At 38.6% G+C, this 22,717-nt stretch overlaps 1 protein-coding gene and 1 long non-coding RNA gene across 8 annotated transcripts in view; one reads left to right on the top strand and one right to left on the bottom strand.

The window, feature by feature from the left end:
* The window catches only part of asic1c (acid-sensing (proton-gated) ion channel 1c), an 87,667-nt gene that overhangs the window by 16,381 nt on the left and 48,569 nt on the right, over window positions 1-22,717 (bottom strand). The window contains exons 1-2 of one of the 7 annotated variants that reach the window (XM_051408564.1): window positions 2,899-3,276; window positions 1,841-2,667 (exon numbers count right to left, since the gene is read on the bottom strand). The exons of 2 other annotated variants lie outside the window; for them this stretch is intronic. In XM_051408564.1, the coding sequence (XP_051264524.1) occupies window positions 1,841-2,482 (642 nt within the window). In that variant the 5' untranslated portion in view covers window positions 2,483-2,667; window positions 2,899-3,276. Of the gene's footprint in view, window positions 1-1,840; window positions 3,292-13,736; window positions 14,362-22,717 lie in introns of those variants that run through there. 4 more of the 7 variants (XM_051408900.1, XM_051408478.1, XM_051408395.1 and 1 more) reach the window with 4 other exon arrangements.
* LOC127368355 (uncharacterized) lies at window positions 833-4,722 on the top strand. The gene is made up of 3 exons (XR_007885616.1): window positions 833-1,004; window positions 1,437-1,489; window positions 4,644-4,722. It is a non-coding gene; the product is annotated as an uncharacterized LOC127368355 (long non-coding RNA).

Below are 22,717 nucleotides of genomic sequence, written 5' to 3'. Positions count from 1 at the left end.
CTATATTAAAGTTGTTTAAAGTCAATTAACACCAAAATTACATCTGAGATATCAACCCTGAATTATCTTCTGGAAATTTCAGTAAGGGGAATTCAAACAACATAAATGGAGATAGTTTTTTTTTGTTCACGTTAAATATTTCAAAGCAATAAATGCAGTGGTAATTTCAACATGAATTACCCATGGTTAATTGTCAGAATTAGCTATTCACTTGCTCTTAAAATCCAAATTATTCCGACTTTTTTTGCTTCTATATAAAACCCCTACAGTAATTCTAATTGGTACATTGAGCCACACTTCCTACATTAATAATCATGGCTGTCCAAATATCCTTACTTGGCAAAGAGAAAGAGGTCATACTGTGACAAAACAGCTGTCAGGTGGGATATTTTTCCAGGCTTTCTCAACAGTCTGGCTGTCTGTATCTGTCCTCACCACATTCCTAAACAACAAGTAATGCCAGGAAGGAAAAGGGATGTCATCTGATGGTTAATGTTCACAACTCAGTGTGGTGAGGTCATGGTAAGAGGGCTGCTGGCAAAAACTCAACCAGCATGGCAAAGCTGTTCTCAAGAGATCAGAGTCAGTGTTCCATGCCCAGACTCAGAGAGACTTACATGCAGCTCAGACAGATAAGACAGCTCTTTGGTCCATTCCCCCTGCTGGCTATATAATGAGGTCTGGAAAGTAACTAGAAACCTGTTTTTAAAGATTCAGATTTAAGTTTAGATAAAACAGGAGCTTCTGTGCAGTCACACCACAGCCACACCGTGTGTTGCTTAAGTAGCGAGCGCACAACGCAGTTTAAATCCAAATTATGACCCCCAAACTGGCTGTGAAGAGTGATTTTAAAGATTGTGGAGGCTCTGTACTAGTTTGTGCAAAACAGGGAAGCCGACATGGACAGCTGAAGTTGAAGTTGTCCCAGCTACATTTTTTTTCTGACTGCAATGAAGATGCTCAGATCTACAAATGCAAGAGGTTGAATGTGATGCCAGTGACAGGTCAGTGTTTTAAATCTACAAGCATGTTCCCAGATTGAAATGATTCACAGTGCTGTATACATAAATGAGTCACTCTGCATGCATACTTCTCACTGCAGACGTTTCTCCGTTCAGCCCCTTAAATATTATCTGACGTCATAAGCTGTCAGTTTGTATTGAAAGTATTTGATAGAAAGACTTCCATTCAGAATGGTGCGACTATGGTTTGCAAATGTCATCCACTTCCTCCAAGCAGTATTCAGTTCTTACTCACAAATGAATGGGTGTAAGACTTACGTTTGGCGTTTTAAATGGGAAACTCAGCTGCACACCATATTCTCACGCATGCCCTCCAGATGTTTAATTAGAGAAGCTAAAATTTTAATTTGAACTGACTACCAGGGTCTGAATTATTAATTCTCTAATTTTTCTTCCTTAATATTGTTGTCACAGGTTATAAAGAAGAAGTGCGTTAAAACAACCGGCAAACTCAAGAACTTGACAGGGTGAATATAACCGAATGAGTAACTGTAAAGAAAAAAGCTGTAAAGAAGACAATAAGGTAACTGATGATGACATGACATTGATTTTCCACCGCAACATGAAGATAACATTGTATTTGTTTCCTTGAGTGACTTTTTTGAAGACATCAAGTTTAATAAGGGTAAAGCTGTCATGTCTGAGAAGTAGAAACAGGACAGGCTTGTTTGCAGCTTTGAAACATCAACACTTTATAACACCCAGAGAGAATGGCTGCTATGGGTGCGTCGTCAAATGCTTACATGAATTATTAATATACCTCGCAAACAACATTCAAATCCACACCTGACAAACACCATCTTTCTTTCTGTACGTACAGTGCTGAAGTTTTTGTAGGTGCAGGTTTCCCCACGGAACCTGCACTCCAGCAGCATGTCCTCCAACTGGTGACCGAGGCGTCCCATCATCTCGGTGGTGTTGATGCGGTAATCAGGGTGCGGATTGTAGTTGTTGAAGTCCAGCAGGCTCAGGAGACCCTGCTTGGGGCTGTCTTTAAGGATGGACAGGCTCCTCTCCATCACTGTGTGATTAGGATACATGAGGTCCATCCAGTAGCCGCTGTGATACAAGTCATCCTTGGTCAGAGTGGATACACGGAACACATTTTTATTGCAGAAAGTAACAGCTGGGAAGGACATGTTGTGAGCCCACACCATGTAGATCTTCGTGATAGCAGGGTAGGACATCAGGTAGAGGATTCGATTCCAGGACCAGGTGATGAGGAGACTGAAACAAACAAAGAAGGCCATGATCCAGACGACTCGCTGCGGTTTCGACTTGTCCGGCGAGAAGACAAACTTCAAACCGTGGATCTTGGTCTTCATTATGAAACCCACCGTGATCTCTTTCCATGTTGGTTTAAGCGAGCTGGACTCAGTGTTTTGGAGAGTGGTCTCTTGGGCATCATTCTGTCTGGGTGGCCCCAGGGCGACTGATTCGGTTGTGGGTGCTTCAACCATAATTGCTTGTGTCAAGGCAGGCGTTCTTTACCAAATGTTGTTTCTTAGTATCCCACCCTGGACATCTCCAATTTACACACAGTGGCTTTTTCCACAACCATCTCCAGGTTTATGTATCACAAATTCCGGGTAGCAGCAACTTGAGTCCTACTGTGCAGCTGTCCCACTGTTCAGGCTTGAAATTTCTTTACCGTGAAGATATAAACAAAAAGGAAGTGAGCTCCTTGGGGGAGGTAAAATTGATTTACATAATGATTCCTTTATGAGGAAAACAGCTGAATCACTCCATTAACAAAAAACATCAAGCGTAACCATCAACAGTCCTTCATCAATAGATAAATGGACGTGATAATTGCAAATGTAAGCGACGACTTCACTCCCAGAGGCAATCACTTTGAAAATCCGGAGAGGCTTACCCCTGTTGCTCAGATCTTTCACTCCTCCATCTCCCTCTCCAGTGCCAGACAATACTTGCAGATTTCGGTGGTTTCTCTCTTTGTGCCGTAGCTGCCCAGAACCCAACTCCTCCCTTTTTCCACAGATTGAAGAGATGCTTTTTAGTCTGTTGACTTGCAGCCTGCAGAAAGGAATATAAGGCTTGTTGCCCCCCTACACACTCTCTCTACAGTCGAATGGAGAATGAGGTGGAGCCAGTGGATGAAATTGTTTTCCTCCGGTGATGAAGTAGACCTCCAATGGTAAAGAGAGGCGGGGGGAAGGTATCAATCAAAGTAGAAATAATTGTGATGAAGAAATTCTGCAACGATGAAGTCTGGAATTCTTTAATAGTGAAGAATCTGCAGCTTGCTCATGGATCAATATATCTATATAATTGATAACTGAAGGGAGCCAACTATTTGGAGAAAAACACTGCAAAATCCCTTTCAAAATGTGTTAGAAATATCCGTTACGGCACCTTTTCTAGTTCTTCTTTTCTGTCAGTATCAAATATAATTTCACAAATGCAGTGTAATGAGGGCTGACATCCTGCTGCATGTAGATGTGGCTCTGGCTGATATTAAAGGTGCTTTGCTCCGTTTATGTGAGACTCAGTGGATTCTGTTTGGCAGAAAGCTCAGCTTCATACTGAGACTATTTTTTTTTATTATGTTAGCTGGAATCTTTTCAGTCTGTAATGTGAGTATTGGCTGGGTAACCTGATCACAGCTGTGGCGATACATGGTTGTAAAAAATAATTTTAGAAAGTGAAAAATAGCTTTAAATGTGAGATTGCTCATGTACTTGGAGGAGAGGGTATAATTTACAAGTTCAGATGGAATGAACTGGACTAAAATAATTGGATTCGACCTAGTTTAAATATAACAAAAGGGTGGAAATGACTCATGGGCATCTCTGGGCCCCCGTCTTACTGACTGGAGTGAATGTTAAGAGACCAGAATTGAATTCTGAATGCATCAATTGATTATGTTTTAATGTTGCCCTATTTCAAAACATAGAAGAAAAATATGCAAATTCAAACCGAATACAAATGTGAATATGGGAATAGTTCAACATTTTGGAGAATTACTGAGAGTGAGATGAGAAGATCGACAACACTTCTTTAAAGTGTCAAACATCACCACTATTTTCTTTGGAGTTCTTTTTGTATTAACATACATTGTAAATAAGTGAGAAGTAAAAACAAAAGTGAAGGTATGAATAAAAGAAAATAGGCTTTTGATTACTGTGTGAAATGGAATTGGATGTCATTATTACAAACTGTTAGAAGGGTTTGGGAATTGCACATTAACTTTAACAAGCCCATAGTCATTCAGTAGGGAGAATGAATATTATATATAATATATTATATAAAAATGCGACCCAGATTTTTCTGCTTTCAATAGAACTATAAAAAGGTCAAACTGTAGACTTGTGGTAATTATGAGTCTCTCTCTGTTCCTATCAGCACATTTGTTTTTTAACTAAGATGGAAAACTTAATTTAATGAAATGATTGTTTCAAAACATTTAAATTTATCTCTAGGCAATTTAATTATAGCACAATTTATTAATTCAATGATACAGTTTTCTCTGTGTTCAAAAGTTGTGGTACTAACAGTCTGATAACATTAATGAATGTCTGAATACTGAAAAATAAAGAGAAGCAAAAGCAACAGCTTCAATACTGTGGTAATAGTTATTTTTCCTCTGTGTGCTTTCAGGGCTTTCCGACAGCAAAACAACAGAATTAATTGCCTGGATCCAGTTCCCCCAACAGCTACTGTATGTCATGTCCGCACCACGCCTATTTTTTTCTGGCTTCCAGACAATACAGATGCCTCGCATTGCTTTCTTTTTAGCCTTATGCTCCAACCTCTTTGTTCTCAAACAACTGGGTGGGCTTTTTTTAAATTGTAGAATTAGGGACTATCTTTTTGTTAGAGAAAGATCCAATCAAAGTGAACAATAGCCTCTATTTCGGCATCAACAGGGATAACTACCTCAGTTTCAGACCCAATAACAAAGAATAACAAAGAAGACAAAAATACTAATGCTCCATGAGTGGCAGGCAAGTACATAACTCTAACAATACCACCCTATCAGAGTTATAGCTGACTGCCTGGTTTCTCCAATGATTGACCAGCAGCATTGATTTCCTTTATTCTCGGTTTCTTTGGAAACACGTCAATAGATATGAGGGACAATTTACTGGTGAGTTAAATGCTTGAGCTCATTTGTCCTATACAAGCTCAGTGGAGGCGTGAGGGGTACAGCTCTCCTGGTCTCTGAATCATCACTTGTCAGCAGTTTGATCCAAAGCTCAATTTCATTACTCCAAGCTCCAGAGGTTACACAGGCAATGCATGACAATCATCATTACGCTTTTTCGCGATTTCGGTCTCCGACAGCTGATTTCTGGCCAATGGACTTTCATTTCAGCTTTTTATTGTGTGGTTCGTTTAAGCACAAGTATGTTTTAAAGCATCTTAATGGAACTTTTGATTTGACCCCTCACTCAATTTCTTTCATTTTACACTTTAAACATTTAGGTCTAGACATTTGTAGCAATGTCGATAATTGTTTCTGGTACTGTCTGTGTTCTGTACTTATTTTAGTGTTATGTTTGTACCAATATCTTATGCTGTATTCCAGTTTCTCTTGCAAAAAAGATTGTCATCTTGCTGAGATTAGAAGATTACATAAAGTTTACTATTAAAGTTTACAATTAAAGATGAAAAGATCAGTCCTCAAATGATTAGTCGATAGAAAAAGAATGTGTATTTTGACAATCAATTCCTTTTTTTCCAGCAAAAATACCCCACATTCTTTCATTTCAGACTCTCAATTGTTAGGATTTTCCCATTTTTCTTTGTCTTAACCCTGCTGTGACTGATTGTCTGGCCACTAGGGGGCACAACATTTGACATATTTTAGGTTGATATGGCAAACTTGTTAGCAAATACCACAATTACTTACACATACAGATTACTTATTTGATAGGTCAAAATAGAGAACACAGTGACCATTCAGAGTGATTGATGTGAACTGCTTTTCATCCCCAAAAGTGGAAATACCATGTATGTAAACCTTTAACCTACATTAATTGATTTCTTTGCCCTCTTAGGGCAGTGCAACAAGCTTTAAACAAACAACTCTGACATTATTATAAAGTTGATGTAGAGAACGTGTTAGCAAACACTTGTCTATTTACACATCCAGTGTGTAAACGATGTGGAGCAACATTAGCATTCATTTGTCACGTACGTCTCCACCTGCTGAATGTAAGTTGAATATTTATTCTCCTTGCAGCTGTTTTTGGGCTTTATAAAGTCTTGAGAGAAATATCTGTCTTTCTAGCTGCTAAATGCTTGTCGTTAACTTTGTCTGTTTGCCATTTGGTGCTGAGCAGGTAGTGTACAGTGGGGTTTCAGAGCAGCCGCCTGATGCCACTGATTAAAGTGGAGAAAGTGAACCAAAACAATAAAGTTGAATTACGCTAAAACACTCCTTAGAGAAAAGGTCAACTGTTGAGTGATATTTCTCTGCGGGTTTATCACTACAAGTGAATCTTTTCAAGTCACGCACAGTAATTTTTTCCACTGTTACTGTAAAAATATTGATTAGAGCAGCTTAATGTTTAAATATTGGACAACCTGAAAAAAGTCTTACCAGTGTATGTTTTTGTTTTCAACAGAATCAATGATGTGCTGGGGTATAGAAAAAAAGAACAAGGTAGTGAACTGCTTTGTTTGTGCAAGAATTCTGTATTTACTATTCAACTGTGTTATTGGAAATGCAACATGACCGTATAGAGCAGCACTGTATAAGAGTATTGGAGTATTTCCAGTCTATGAAACAACAAAGCTTTCAAATCTATAACACTCTGCACTGCAATATTACACAACTTTTCTAATATGGTTTACACTTAGTCTGACTAACTTTTTAAAAACTGTGTTTATTTGTGAAATCATTTTGCAAAATCATTAATTTAATTAAAATATTGCTACTAAGACAGAACTGCAATCACTTTGGAATATAAAGCGCTCCAGGCAAAAGTTAATGATTTTTCCTCTGTAAAATTGCTATCCTCCTTATTGAAAACACATTTTTGCTGCTTGCACATTTCCATTGTTATCTTCCAGGTTATGCAAAAACATTTAATCTTTGTCTCAGTATTCAAGCATGTAATTAGAGGATCATGGTGTAATAAAATGTACCAAATTGAAATGAGCAGTTGATGGCTGTTTGATGGAAAAGTACAACTAGTTGAAAGAAGTATTTTTTTTTCAGATTTATACATTTATTGACCAGCTTTAAGACCAGCTCAGTGATCCCCGAGACTGTCAGGGAATGACACTAACCATCCTCTTTCATGTCAAAGCCAAGCTGAACCCCAGAGGTCTCATTAGAGGAGGAGCAGAGTTTAGACTGAGTAAAGGGATGAGCTCCTTCAAGGGCCAGTGAGAATGTTCAACACCAAATGAAATACTGGCAGCAATTAGATGCACATCAGAAAGGAACGCAGCACAGACAGAAGAAGAAGACAAAGATAAAAAAAAAGAATAGCAGCCATAGCCGACATTAATGTCCAGTTACTGTAGAGCTAAGCTCATTAGTTGATTAGTCGACTAGTAGACTGACACAAATCAATAGCAGTATTTAGTAAAACTGTCAAATTTAACTGGCCCTAGTTTCTCAATTGTGAATAATTGGTGTGTTTCTTAATCTTAAACACAATATTTGGGGTTTTTGAATTGCTGGACAAAGAAAACAAGCAATTTGGTAATGTTAATTGTGATGGAAAATGTTGACATTTTATAGGCCAAATGAATAGTTAATTGAGACAATAATTTAACAATACCAAAAATAATTGTTGGTTGCAGTCATTTTGCTCACAGAACAAACATAGAAATAGGGCCGCAAGTAATTATTTTCAGTGTCAATTAATAGACAAAACATTTTCAATTATGATTTCAAATTCCTTATCAGCCAACTATCAGTCCAAAACATGAAGATATTCAGTTTAATATCAGATATAATGAAGAAAAACAGCTAGTTATCATTTAATAATTGCAGCTCTATATAGAAATCTTCCTTTTGTTTGCTTTGTACTGTGTTTTACATTGACAGTCATGTGGCTGCAATACATTTGATTAATCTATTCAATGATTTCAAGTTTGAATGAACTAATCAAATGAACAGGCACAATAATTGGCAGGCATACGGTATCCAGTTCTAGCTGTGAAATTTTTTAGATATAAATCAATAAAGTTCTGTAATATTTAAAGCTTTAATTAAAAAAAGCTGATTTGTTGAATAATAAGGTAATATTCCACATGTATTACATCAGACTTTCTCAACCGTGAGTTCAGGATTCCTAATGGAGTTACTTGATATGCAGCCTGCATGCTACACACAGAAACTTCACAACTGGACTCCCTTGAAAATTCCAGATCTGCCAGAGAATGGCAGATAACTGCTGTGTTTCACTGTGTTTTCAAAATGACCAAACAAATGCAAATCTGAAAGAGACAGACAGTTAGAGCCAAAACATTTGCAATCAGGGATGTCACTCTGCTGGACGGGCAGCTTCTTTAGCAGAGGGAGACATCTTGTGGCCTGCCTCTAAATGAAACTAACCTCTTGCTGCCTTGCAAAGCAACACAGCCACTCTGTATGCTGCACAAGTAATGCAAGGGAAGCAAGAATTGATTTTTAGCTAAGAGAGGCTTATACTTTGAAATACCTCATATAAAATTCATCAAAAAGGGAAAACATTGGTATGTACTTTGTTAAGAAAAAATAAATAAATAAGCCCCAAAGCTGGTTTGAAGGAGAGTACGTTGACTGTGCATTTTATTGGTCATAAAACAATTTTTATTGTCTCTTTATTGTTTGTTTCTCAAAGAAGTGTTGTATTTTTAAATTGCTGCAGCATGTTTTTCAGGTTCTGTGAAGGAAACTGAAGGACCTAGTGTTGCTTATTTGAAATCTACAGTAATTGTAAACATCTCTGACACAGCACATGTACAATATATCCAACTCTGGCAGGACAGGTGGAGGGCAGATGCAGTCTATATCAATAAAAAACAGATGCTGCTGGCTACACCTGCCGTCTTGTTCCCTTGTTCCATTCCAGGCAGAATCCAACTAAAAAAAACCTAAGTGCGCTGTCACTCAAGCTTTCAGTCTGCAGCCCGCAGTCACACTTTGATAAACTCACTCCTGAAATTTCCTCACCGGTGCTTTCATTTGCAAGGATAATCTTTTTTTTTTTTTTTTAGCATGTTCTCATCTTGTTTGCTCAGCTGGAGGCTTTTGGTATCCGTTCCTGAATCCATTTTGCCCACTTGCCCAAAAATTAAGCAAAGTAAGCACTTGCCAAAGGCCTAAAAGTGCCATCGAGTAACAGCATTCTAACAAGAGTTTCTCCTGTGTTAGGTGAACGTATTATGAATTCTAATCATAACTCTTAACATCAGCAAGACTACACAGACTATCCCTCTTTCTTACATTCAAACAAATAGCATAACAGGTTCTTTAACACTTGAAAGTGGCATTACATCATCACTCATATTTCCAAAAACTGATTTCCCGTTTCGAACAATCTGTCATACCTGGCTTCCCAGGTACAGTGAGTCGTGGTGTCGAGGGAAATCTCAGTTTACTTGAAAGAAGATAGTGATACAGTACTTTAGAAGGTGCAAGGCCTTGCTTTTATTGGCTAAGAGAGCAGGATATAGATCCCAGAGGCCATTAGTGGAAACAGAAGCTAAATATGGGCATTACAGGTAATTTAAGACCAAAAGGACACATGATATGAAACCATGAGTCCTTATTCCCTATCATTATTGAGTAAAATATGAAAATCAGGATATAAAAAAGGTCTAACACATGCTTTTGTTTGGATATCACACGATGCCAGAAGGCTGGTAATCTACAACATAACATAATTGCACTATTGGTTTTGGACGGAGCCCTACTTGTGTCCGGTGTCTCCACCTAACAAGTTAATTAAATTAAGAGGTTTTGTCAACTGGCACCTCCAATGTCTGCCTCTGGTAGTATCTGTTCCCCGATGTGCAATTCAGCAAAAAATGGCCCCGTTATGAATTCCTTCACTATTCCTCTTCAGTGCCATTGATCGGACTGCCAATACCGCACTTACAGTAACAGTGGCTCCCACACTGGCCTTTAGTGACACTGAGTAATGGAACAAACACATTAGGTATTTGCTATTTGGCCTGTCATCTACGCTTGCTGCCTCAGATTTGTTTATTTCATTGTTTGCACTGTGGAGCTTTATTTTATCTCTCCCCTCCCTTTTCATGCTCCAGGCAGCACTGTAATTTTGTGCTCCTTCACACACCTCTTCCCTTCATCTCTCCTAATGCCTCCAGTTGTGCATCGCGGCGCTGGCTCGGCTCCAAAGCAGGCTGAATCACAATGATGGTGTCAGTCCTCAGCTGAGTCCCAAGTCCCACCTCAATCTAAGCACAGCACTGCCTCCTTTTCCTGTATCTCTCCTCCTTTGTTTCCACTTTGTCTTAGCTCTATCCTTCAACTCTATTTCTTGCTCTTCTCCATCTCTCTTGTATAAGCTACAGCTCTCCTGTCTTTTTTCTGCCTCTGTCCTCAGCCAGACTCATTGTTTCTGAAGAGGTCTAACACTCAATCCTGACTTCTGCTTCCTTTACTCACCTTTCTCTTTTCTTTGACCTCCAAAACTAACCTCAGCCTCCAGACTATACTGCATAAAGCACCACATCCTGGTTCTGGTTTGGCAGACCCTGAACAAATCCCCAAACACCGCAGACAGAACATAATGTAATATTAAAAAGGCTTCGGCTTTGGTTTCAACACAAGCTGATACCTCAACAGGAACTTCAATTACAACACAGAAGATCAACAGTAAAAGGATAAATGTGTTAGAATCAAGTCTCTGCATTGGCGCAAGCCGGCTAAAGGGCTGAGCTGGTGATCGATTGAAATGATATCACACCAACTTCAGCATGCATCCTGCATACACTGACAGATGATTTATTTAGTCAGAGCCAATCTTGCAGGTTTAATCCAGAGCAGTGTGTTGGGGTGCTTACGCTTTTGAGTATTAATGAGGCACTCAATCACACCCCAGTTCACAGACTGTTTGTAAGGCAACAAAATGGAGGCATGAGATTAATTTTGATAATGAAATAAGAAAGTTATTTGGCTAGTTGTGTGCAGAAATGTTTTCTTTAATATAATGTTATACACTATCTGACATACATAAATGTGTGGTATGTTTCACACACATCAAGTATTGCAGAAGCACAAAAGTCCTTGAGTGTAAACACTTATTACCACAGTTCATTCACAGATTGATACAGGGACATTCAAGGCTATGTTCCTGTATATATTCATAGCACTGGGTAGAAAATTTCCAGCTTCTACCATCTGCCAGCCTTTTAATATCTAAGACTCGTTCTCCTCTAGTGAATTACAGCATCCTCCCCCCAAAAAATATTTCATTACTTTATGCAGAGGGAATAATTGCACTTGGGGGCCTTGATATTTCCTCCTTCTCAATACCACTGCACCCATATCCAGCTCATTAGCTGAAACATCTGGTCTTTCCTGTGACTGTGTTTCTTTAGCCACCGTTTCTTTGTTTGTCTTTGAAACAGAAATGCACATTCAGGCATAGCACATGTGCGTGTACTCAAACACATACAAAAAAACGACTAAAAATACAAAAGATTGAAGTATCGTATTCTAGGAGAGCAAAACTCATAGTACTCTAAGGGTTTTAAATAGGAAAAGATAATAGTCTATTTATTCTAATAGTCTAGCATTTTAGTGCCATATTAAAATGAATAACACTCAAAAGTCAAATTTATCCGCAGAGACATTTGAATGGTTATATTCATATATTTTCTCCGAGAGCTAATTGTCAAATGTTGTCTAGACCTTGCGTGAGTCATCTTGCGGTGATGTTGCTGAAGTATATAATGGGTATTCTCCATCACATCACATCTTGTGTGAGAGGACCTGCCTCTGAGCCTCCCACAGTAAGATCAGCGGGCTGAGGAGGGGGAATTCAGGCAGCTCCATGAATCTTTAATTAGTCCCCTCTATACTTAGGCCCTCAGAGCGTCTCCAGTTTCTGACATTTAGCTGAAATTTGCCCTTTGTGCGTGGGGATGAGAAAGATCCAAGGTCACCTGACTGACCACAGCGATATCAAAATATGCCTTTATTAGCTTACATGTGCCATTTTGTTTTTGGAGCTACATCTCAAATCTTGTGCGCCATTTTCATGTACCAGTCTGTCTGAAGCTCTTCTTATAGTAGATTGTTTGGTGTGGATTGAAAATCAAAAACCTCATCTTTCAATTTAAACCACTGTCTCAAACACAAAATAACAGTACTACCACTGTAGAACTACTAAGTAATTAATATAAATAATTTGCCTCACTTTCACTGCTGCTGGTTCTCAAAGAAATTGTGTAGCATGACAAGCCCATCTTGGTGCTAGGCTTTCATCACTCAAATCAATGGCCCATTTCATCGAAATACAATCCTTCCCCTGTCTCTGCAGCAGGACGATTAAGTTCCATTCAAATTCTGCTGACATGATTTTATCTCTTTGGTAGAGGCCGGAAAATTGACAGGAGAAAAAAACAGGATTTCACAAAAATGAAAGCAGACGAGTAAAGAAAAATTTGCTTTTCATTGCAGAAGTGACAATGGTCTGTTTTGGTAACATTATGTGTTTTTAATTTTGTGAGATGAGACCGAGCACTAGAGCATTTGGTGCCATTGCTACTATGAAGATGATCACTCTTCTGAGGTATTTAGAAAGAAACACAATAACGTATCAAAAACTCTACTGGTCTTGAAAACAGCATATGTTTGCTTCATAATGCATGATGCATGATGTCAGCAGAGATTTGTTGAACCATATGGCACCTCAGTAGTTTACATATTTCTGAGGACACATTTAAGGAAGTAACTCTCATTTTTCCTTCAAGAAAACTGAAATATTGGAATCATCATAAAAGACCAGGAAATATGTATGCTGTATGCTTTTGGCGCCAGCTCTTGTAAACAGAGATAAAGCAGTGCTTTATTAGTATTCCTCAGAAATGTTTCCTGTCTTACTCCCCCATACCTGTTGTTCCCCCTAGAGCTACTTAATCTTTCCACAAACATGCCATTAATTATTTAAAAATGGAGGATTACGGAACCATTACTGAAAAAACAATTAAGAAATGATAACATAATTTGAATGAAAATGACATCTCTTTCCCTAATGATATCTGATGTGGATGTGTATGTCCCATCATGACAATGCTCATTTTTATAAAAAAAGAACCAGTCTCTTACAGCAGATCTCTGCTGTAATGTCTCCTGGTGTTCATAAAGATAAACTGACTCATACAGTATCTCATTTCACCGTGGGCAGAATGAAGCATTCAAATTGTTGCATTATAATGACTACTTAATAGCTCACAGTTGTTTGCCATTGTTGCCAAAGGCTCCCGCATATGTTCAAATCTTGCTTTTAAGCTTTTCTATTGAATATGTACAATTTTTACTACTAAACTTTTATTATTTTAATTTAATACATAATTTTAGATTTTCTGATACATATTTAGTCCAAATATTTAGTGGATCTGTATTTGTCCTACAGAGAAATCTAAAACATTTAATATAGTTCTACACACTTTCACAGCTCACCACCTAAGGATCACTTTTTGTCCTACAATGATTCTGACGCAGTTTACATGGATTTCACTCAAGGCTGGAGCCACAGAAGGAGCCATACTTACTGTAGTAAAGTTCTCTGGACCACAGTCTTTGCCTCTATATTTGCAGTCAAGCAACATTTCGTCTATGTTGTGGCTAGCCCTCTGCACAAACTCGAGCATGTTGAAAGTCTTGCTGGGGAAAAACTTGCTGTTGTCAGTGGGCTGCCCCAAAGCAGCCATGAAGTCATCAAAATCCCCTTGCTCCACACCCAACAGCCCGGCCATCCAGAAGATGTCATTTCTACGGATCTGGGACTTTCGATAGCTGTTGTAGTTGCAGAGGGTGATGGCTGGGAAGTACATGCTGGGACTGTCCATCTCATCCAGGATGGTGACATGAGGGTACTGGTAATACTCAATCACACGGTCGGCCACTTGGTAGAGGAAGATGGAAAGGGAAGAGCTGAATGCGGCAGCCCAAAGCAGCCGTCTGATAGTCACTCCACCAGGCAGAAATATGTGGCTGAGGCCGTGGAGGGTACAGTTGGCCCCGAACACAGTAATGTCGGATGGGGGACGTGGCGCTTCTTCCTCTGGGGCTCCCATTATCACCAAAGAGTTTACAAGTTAAGCCTTGTGATTGCAGGATGTTGTCTTGCTGCAGTGGTGACCCGCTGAACACTGGTGCTAACAGGGAGGTTCACCTAAACTAAATGTACAAGGGAGGCTGGATGAAACAGGGTCTGGTTTCCTCTTTGTGCCTGAGGGAGGGGAAGGGGTTGGATATCTGGAGCTGGGAAGTAGCGATGGACTGTTATATCAACCAATCCTCATTGAGGTCTTAGAGGGCACATTGAATTTAAGAGATCCGGTTTCATTTGGGAAGTAAGACCTGATCCCACACTGGGTAGTGGAGGATGGATCAGACAGGGATACACCAGAGAAGCAAAGATGAAAACTGAAGCATATTCAATGTAGTGACCTCCAACGGATCCAAATTCTTTTCTCTTTTGTAACACCAATTTATCATGGGATGGTTTCTTGACAGACATCAGTGTTACTGTGTAAACAAAACCTTGTAAATCCAACTTGAAGGCCTTCAGTGTTTTAACTTCAGAAGAAACTAGTTCTATTTAATGGGTGAAAAAAACACCTTGACCAAATCATCACCCAATGGAGACATCACAAATGTGTGGCGACGAAGCTAAAACCGAGGCTGTTCTTACTTCCTGAAAAGTTGACATTTTGCAGATACAAAATGTCAGCAATTCCCAATTAGCATCACATTTAGTTACAGCAGCACACACAAAGCCTGAGCTGTCATGTACAACCACAATAATCTATTGTTAGCCACTGAGAGCAACGCTGGGGAAATGGTTTAGTGCTTTCCTTAATGAAACCTTAACAGACGTTGTTGTGAAAGGCCAGAGTATTACTCATTCATGTTTTCCCATTAAGCTTATTGCAGCTGGATTCAAACCTGGCACCCTTCTTAGTCACAGACTCACATTTATAATCTTTAGGCAACCATCATTCCTTCTGAACTTGTAGATTTCTTGTAGCGATTATACATAATACAATGACATAAGTCACTCTGGAGAGTCAAAGAAGGCATTTATCTACTGTACACATTCTCAATGACCTCTTTAAAACCATTAAAAAGATCAAAAAACAACTTAAGTTCTAGTCAATACAACCATAGCTGATCCCTTAAGTTTGCAGCACACATCATCCTCTATCTTGCTGCAGCCTCCCTATCATGCGTTTTGTAACAGCATCAATTATTAATGCGTTCTCCTGCATACATTTCAACTCGCGGACAGAGGTGTATATTCGCGAAATGCAGGCCTGAGGTTATTTTAGTTCATCCTAATAAGCATCCTTCTTGACTGAAATTGATTTGCTCAGAGCAGTATTCATTTAAAATGAAATTAACTGATGTTGGAAGCAAAGCAAGGACATCTAATCGCCTGTCGGGATTACTTAGAACATACCTGATTAACCCATTCTCTCCCGGTTGTCTCAGCTTTTCTTTACCCACCCACCAATCTATCTCTATCCTGCACACCTCTTCCCTCCTACATACATTCCCCTTATCAAACCTTCTGCACATATTCCTCCTCTCATCCCCCTCCTTAATTCAATTATGTGCATACCTCTCTCAGCTCTACTTCATTCAGGTTCTGTCTGGAGCTTAAAAATATGTGGCATGTTATATTGATTACTTGGTTACCTTGAGCTGCGCAGTGCTGTATTTGTGATATTCGATCCTTAATATTTCCTTAATACTGAAACAAATGACAACATAAAAGGGGTCACTTGTTGTGATGAACCTATAGAGAATTATCACTTGAATCTGCAACTTCCCTCAACTTAACAGAGCTTTATAGCAAGTTTCAGCTCATTGTTTAGCTGTCTAATCGGGAACTTTACTGTTTTGATTCACTCTTACAGTGTAGTTTTTGGTCACAGCAGGTGAGCACAGTGGAGTAGCTAAAGAGCAAGATATTTCCCTCAGGAGTTGGTAGAGACCAAACACAGAGCTCAATATTATACTTCATTAGGTTTACACAAACATGACTCCAAATTAATCACAGTACTGGACTAAAACTGCTGGATGTGTAAATAACAAATTGTTGACCATAAGTTTCCCATATCGACTTGTTATTGCAGGTTTAAGCTCATTTAGGTGTCAATAAAGATCACAGTGAACTTTCAGAGTTATAGATGTACAATGCATTGCATCACAAAGTGGAGATATTATGTATGAAAACCTTAAATCTGCATTAGGTAATGTTTTGGCCACTTGGGGGCAGCACAACAACCTCTAAATAAAACAATGATTTATTGATCTTATAAATGATACAGTCGATCGTCTCAAAGTCTGTTTCCAATGACTGCAGGCTATTTCTGACATAGGCAATGTGTTTTTCAGCAATAAAGCCAAAAACAGATTAAAACAAAAACAGCAAAGTTTGAAATGCACAACCATTTTCATAATTAAAATCTCCTGATCCAGTTGATTTGAAAAAAATTGGTTAAGCCCTTTAAAATCAAATCCAATCAGACATCAATCACTGGTATCTTCATTTCGGTGAATTCCGGCGGCTGCATCTGTTTCCAGTCATTAACTGGAAATAACTGTCAGGAGCTGGCCAAAACAATGGGCTGAAAGATCCTCAAACACTCCAGAGAGCTATGGGGAACTACAGGATTATCACTTTCTGTGGGTTAATCGCTACATATGTTTTTCACATTACATTCTTTTCATTCATTGTTAATGTAAAAATATTGATTGGAGCAGCTTTAACAGCTCTAACATTACCAATGGGGTTGCCATTGTGTGTCTGCACTAACCACTGACTCAGCCCTTACTCCATCACTTAATTCATGTCAGCAAGAAAAGGCACAAGAGTAGGTCATACCTTATAATTACTACAAAGTTAATAATACAGACATTCTGTAGATACTTTCACACTTACTAACATACTATTGTTTGAAAGGCTCTAAATGCCTTTATTTAATCAAATACAAAAGCACAGCACTGCAAAGGCTACATGATGTTCTGACTTCGTAATTATAGTGACAATCAGGGGATAGATACCTAATAAACACAAAACACAAAGGCAGCCGAATCTAATTTAATCTGAGATGAGTTAACTTTAAAGATAATGTTTAAAAGCAATTCAAACCACAGCGACCTCTCTCTTAGCAAATATGTCAAATGTGAAGTATTCATTTAGCAAAGACACATCATAACTACAGAAGTTCAGACGCCTCAGCAGCACTTTATAATGGCTACCATTCCAATGGTTTGATGCTCTTAACGAACAGATGCTGTTTGCTGTAACTGTTGTGATTAATGTCCCATGTCCCCTCGTATGTTGGGTTTTGTGTTTTTGCCCTCTATTGTCAATCAAATTTCCCCTCGAGGGACAATAAAGATCTGAACTGAACTGAACTGAACGGAGCAACTTAATGAACGTGAAGTTTCAAATTCTTTCATCCCCAGTTTGCAGAGGCATTGAGTAGTTCTCTTTGTATAAATGTAAGAACATTCATTGAAAAGCTCTTCACTATCCTCACAGTTAACTGAGCACTGATGCCCTGCGAGTACCATTCTCTGTCACCTATATAAAATTGAGTAATCTTTCTTCAACTATAGGAAAGTGGTCAAAGCACAGTTCTGTAATTAATAGGTGCACTCTGAGCAAAGTGCAAGCCCCTACTCAATCAATACACTGTGGAGTTTTTCCAGATGCTTTAAGTTAGGTGTACTGGTTAATGCACTGCCGTAAGAAATCAGCAATTCAGTGCATCATGGCTTCTCTGTGGCCGGAAAAAACTCTTTCTTTCACTCTACAGTTGTAGGAAGCTGAGACTGCATTCACACGTGTTGAGATTACTGATATCTTCAGAGACTAAGTGGTCTTTCTCATCAGCCACTTTGTATCCTCACTGTGTGGAGAATGTCAGAGTTAGACTGCTGGATCTGACGGCAGACATGTCACGGGTGGCTACAAGAATGTCATTTTCACAAAGCCTAAAGGTCATTGAAATACTGAGTAATAGGTTTCAACCTGTCCCTCTGCTCCTCAGATTCTAATTACCTCCCCTCTTATTTGGTCGACCAGAGTGCATCTCAGCAAATACTCAGCCATCCAAATTTTGAGTTTATAAGGAGGTTGAAGAGTTCTTTGCTATTTTCTGGTTGTTTTTTGTGATTTAAAAAGAATTGCTTGGCCTCATCCGCAGGAAGGTCAGAGGTCAAGAACAGAACAGAGTCCCTGCAGCTGGAGGGGATATCCTAAAGTACTGCGCAAGGACACTTCAAGTCACGGAGACTTTTCCTAATGTCTTTCACCACATGTAGAGAGGGACTTTCATGTACTTCCAAAATCAAAACAGAGAGAAGGAGCCAAGTTTGAAAGTGCTGAGCTGATACTAATGTAAGGACACATTTCACATCAATAAGCCTTACTGAGATAATGATGAACAAATAAACTCATTAAAATGCAGGAACAGAGCAGGATGCTGGGATTCACTTCAAAATGTTTTAGACCCCAAACTCCTCATTGTTGAGCTTCAATGTCCGGGAATATTATTATTTTTCAACCAAACAAAAGGTGACAAATGCTAAATAAAGAATAACTGTGATCATTAAAGTTACTTCCTAACCTTGGAGCTAGTTTGCCAAAAAACAAAAAAAACAAACTCTTAACTCAAGGTCCACTTACTATTAACAACATCAGTCAAATCAAACTGCTTAAACTGCTGAGAAAGAAAGTGAGAAATTGTAGAATGTGGAGTTATTTTCTCAATTAATTGATTAATTAATAAATCTTTTAGTCTGTATAATGTGAATAGTTAAAATAAAAATAAAAATGCCCATTACAATTACCTATAAATCCAAAGACATTTAATTTGCCATCATATAAGTGTTAGAATACTGCTAAATACTCAGGAGGCTTGTTTTTGCTTAAAAAAAACTCAAAACTTGAACCTAATCACTAGTTGAATGCTAGTTAAAAGCTCCAGATGAGCTAGTACATTGACCTTTAAGTGTTTTAAGTAATCCCTCCTCAAAAACACCATTACTAAGAAAACATCTCTGTTAACCCATAATCCAGTTTTAAATTTGTCATAAAGGCCTTTCAGTATCACTGAGTCAAATTGTAACTTTCATGACTCTTATTACAGCTAGAAAAATCTTTTCAGTCTCTACTTAAGCAAAACAAAAAAGCAACATCCTTTCAAAGTCACTGATCGTTAACACAGTTTAATACCAGCACAGTATTTGCTGCTAAACACTTTCACTTCATAAGAGCAGACTTTTAAATACCAATAATCAGAATCTGGGACTCCACTGAATGTAGACTGCAGCTGGTTTCTCTGATGGCAAGCAGGAAATGGGCAATGAATAATGAGGAAATGTAATATTTCAGTATTGACCCTCACACATGAGACTCCTTGATAAATTGGGTGAAGGGACGATACTTTAGCTGTTGTTTGCACCACAGTGGTGAATACTGTGGACTTGCTTCACAAGGAGTTCTGTAACTTTTAATGTCAGAATCCCTTCCCAGTTGGATTTAATGCCTAATTCAACGCTGACGGTTATTCATCCGGCACAAGCAGAGGACTTCATACAGCTGCCAAACTAATCACGTGGAGTATAAAAGGCAGAAAAGCTTCACTGTGAGTACTTCAAAGGACCTTTCAAAAATTAATTTCTGTCCATCTAAGACAGCAATTAGCTATAAGTACAGTTAAGGGGAATAAAAAGGTGACTTTTCCACCATCCATTTTAGACAGCAGTTTAGAAACAACACTCCTGAGAAGACAATCTTATCTAAAATGACATTCACATATCGTCCCTGTCCTTGCAGACTCCAGGGACCTTGAATCTTCAAAGAGAGAACCTTTGAGAAATATATAAAACTAATTTTGCAGGTTTGTCTTGGTGTCAGGGAACATTGCTGATGTACCTTGTCTGCAAAGGAACCAATATTATATGATTTTGGACAACTCGGTCCAGATATGTCAATGTCAAATATAATCTTTGCCAAAAATAGAGACAAGTTGGCTGAGGCTCTAATCTGTGATGCCATTAGGAGACAAACGTTTAAGTCCAAGGAATGACTGACTACTCCCACCTTGAAGACGGTGCAAGAATAACCCAGGCAATTTTCTAGGGAAGCACTTTAATGTTCTGATCACTGAAGATGGAACTTGCCACCTTAAAATTGAATTAATGGTTACTGTTACCAGTACCTTGTATGATCTTTGACTTGTGATAACGGACATCTTTCTCCAGGGCTATCCTACTCTGAACTTGCTGACTAAGTGGAATTTATATTATACAATCTTGTTGGAGCTTTTATTCCCAAATCAATGCTGTTTCCATTTAGCATTGGTGGCTCTGAACCAAAGCACATGTCTGCACGAAATTACAATGTCAGTGACCGGTGTCAGAGTACTGTCACCCTATCCACAAGTTCCTACTCGCTTAAACAGAACAATTCCAGGTAGTCCTACTTGATGAAATCACAAATAAGAGTCTCTGTGCTGTCTCTAGGTATGGTAGAAATAATAATAGTAATGATAAAACATTTATTTATATAGCACATATCAGAAGAAGGCTACAAAGTGCTTGGTAAAATACATGTTAAACCATACAATTTAAAGTTATGATATAAGAACAAAAGCAAATAAAACAACACAGCAACAACACATGTGAATGCTGGTCACAGCCAATTTGAGGAAAGCCCTGGATTCCCAGTGGCTGGGCTGTAATATAACACTGAGTCCAAGTTCCTTATGAATGATAAAGATAATATCCACTAAAAATCTAAATCGCAGCAGACTGAATCAACCCCCTATGCTTCATTCCACCTGGCATTTTACAATAACGACCAGGTCTCTTGGTACATGATTGCAGTTATCAAGATGGTACAATACTGCAAAATGGCCCACTGAAGGTTAACAAACCTCATACATTAAAGCGTACTCCCAGAATTCACCATGCCTACAAACTGTAAAGAGTGGAGTATTGCTTCTCACTATTTCTGACTTTGAGGATGCAAACACATTGAGGTGCAGAGTAAGCATCAGTGTTCACACTTGATGTGTTAAGATGACATATTGTATTTGGTAGTGTATTTTGACACGTTGGTTGTAATACTGTTTGTCCTGTAATTATAGTCAGTTCTGTTTCTCTTGCACATTTCTGTATTCACTATGAGTAAATAATGTTATTGTTAAAAACTACTCAAACCCAAAAACATGATGGTAATGTCTTGTGAACTTACAGCAATGCCTCTGGCAAGGTGGGAAAATATAAATATAATATATAAGTAAATATATATAAATATAAAAGTCAATGGCAGATTTCAGACACAAAATTACAAAACCCCTCTTATCACATCACGTTTTTCATCTGCTGTTGAAAGCTGCAGAAAAAACTAGAAAGTGAGCCTTGATTAAAAAGAAAGGAGTGTTTTATACAAAACTCTCACAACACTATGACAGATCAATGAAGTGTTTGTTGATTGATGGAATCCTTTAGATCTTTTACCACTAATCATCACAGCTAAGTAGTCTGATCCCTTTAGTCAATATGTGGTGTTTTAGAGGAATGCTGATATGATTAAATAGACTTGAGTATTTAAGCAGCTCTACAGTATAATGTCTTCCCTGCTTGCCCTGACTTTGCACTGCTGTATAAAGTCAGCTAACTAGATTAGCAATGACAGTCCAAAGGAGGTATTGAACAGTTCTTGTCAATAAAGAATTACTCCCTCTTCTCATTTATGCCTGGGTGTAAAGTTAGCATTGAGAACACAAGCTTGCTTCTGCTTCACTCCCACGGCCATTAATTATAGCGGCTATAAATTGCTGTGGACCAATTAATATACAACTAGAGGGAGCTTGATTGTTTTGATAGCTGTCTGAAAGATGTCTGGAAAATGAAACAGAGTAGGAAGGCAGAATGACTGTGAGGGGTGTGACAGGCCTATAGCGCTGCCTGGTGCTGTCTGCTGTCTTTTCCCTCAGGGAGATTGTCAGGAAGTCCATCAGAGGGTTGGCTGACACCTGTGCTGGCTGGATCCTCTGCTTCATAAGCCGGTGGACGTAGTCAGTCACTCTCACCCTCCCCTGGTATTTGGTTTCTTGATTTGGGTGGGTTTTTACTTGTGTTTACTTTCTACTGTACAAAACATTTCCCACTGCGTCAGTGCTTACAGAAAGTAAGTAAACAACTGGACGTGACTACATTTTTTCTTCAGTTAAATGAAGACAAGACGGAGACATTTCTTTTTGGCAACAAGGAGGAACGATTTAAAGTTAATGCTCGCCTTAATCTAGGCTATAAAGACTAAAGGCCATGTTAGAAATCTTTATGTTTTGATGGATCACAGCTTCCAAGTCACACTGAGGCAATAAGTAAATCATTCTTTTATCTAAAATATGGTGAAAATTAGAGATTTAATTTCCATACAGGATTTGGAGAACCTGACTGATGCCCTCCAGCAGGATGGACCTTTTCAATGGACTTCTTT

The sequence above is a fragment of the Dicentrarchus labrax genome, unplaced genomic scaffold (genome assembly GCF_905237075.1).
Source record: "Dicentrarchus labrax unplaced genomic scaffold, dlabrax2021, whole genome shotgun sequence".
NCBI lineage: Eukaryota > Metazoa > Chordata > Actinopteri > Moronidae > Dicentrarchus > Dicentrarchus labrax.
Note: the sequence above shows the minus strand (reverse complement) of the source record. Positions and strands in the feature narration are given on the sequence as shown.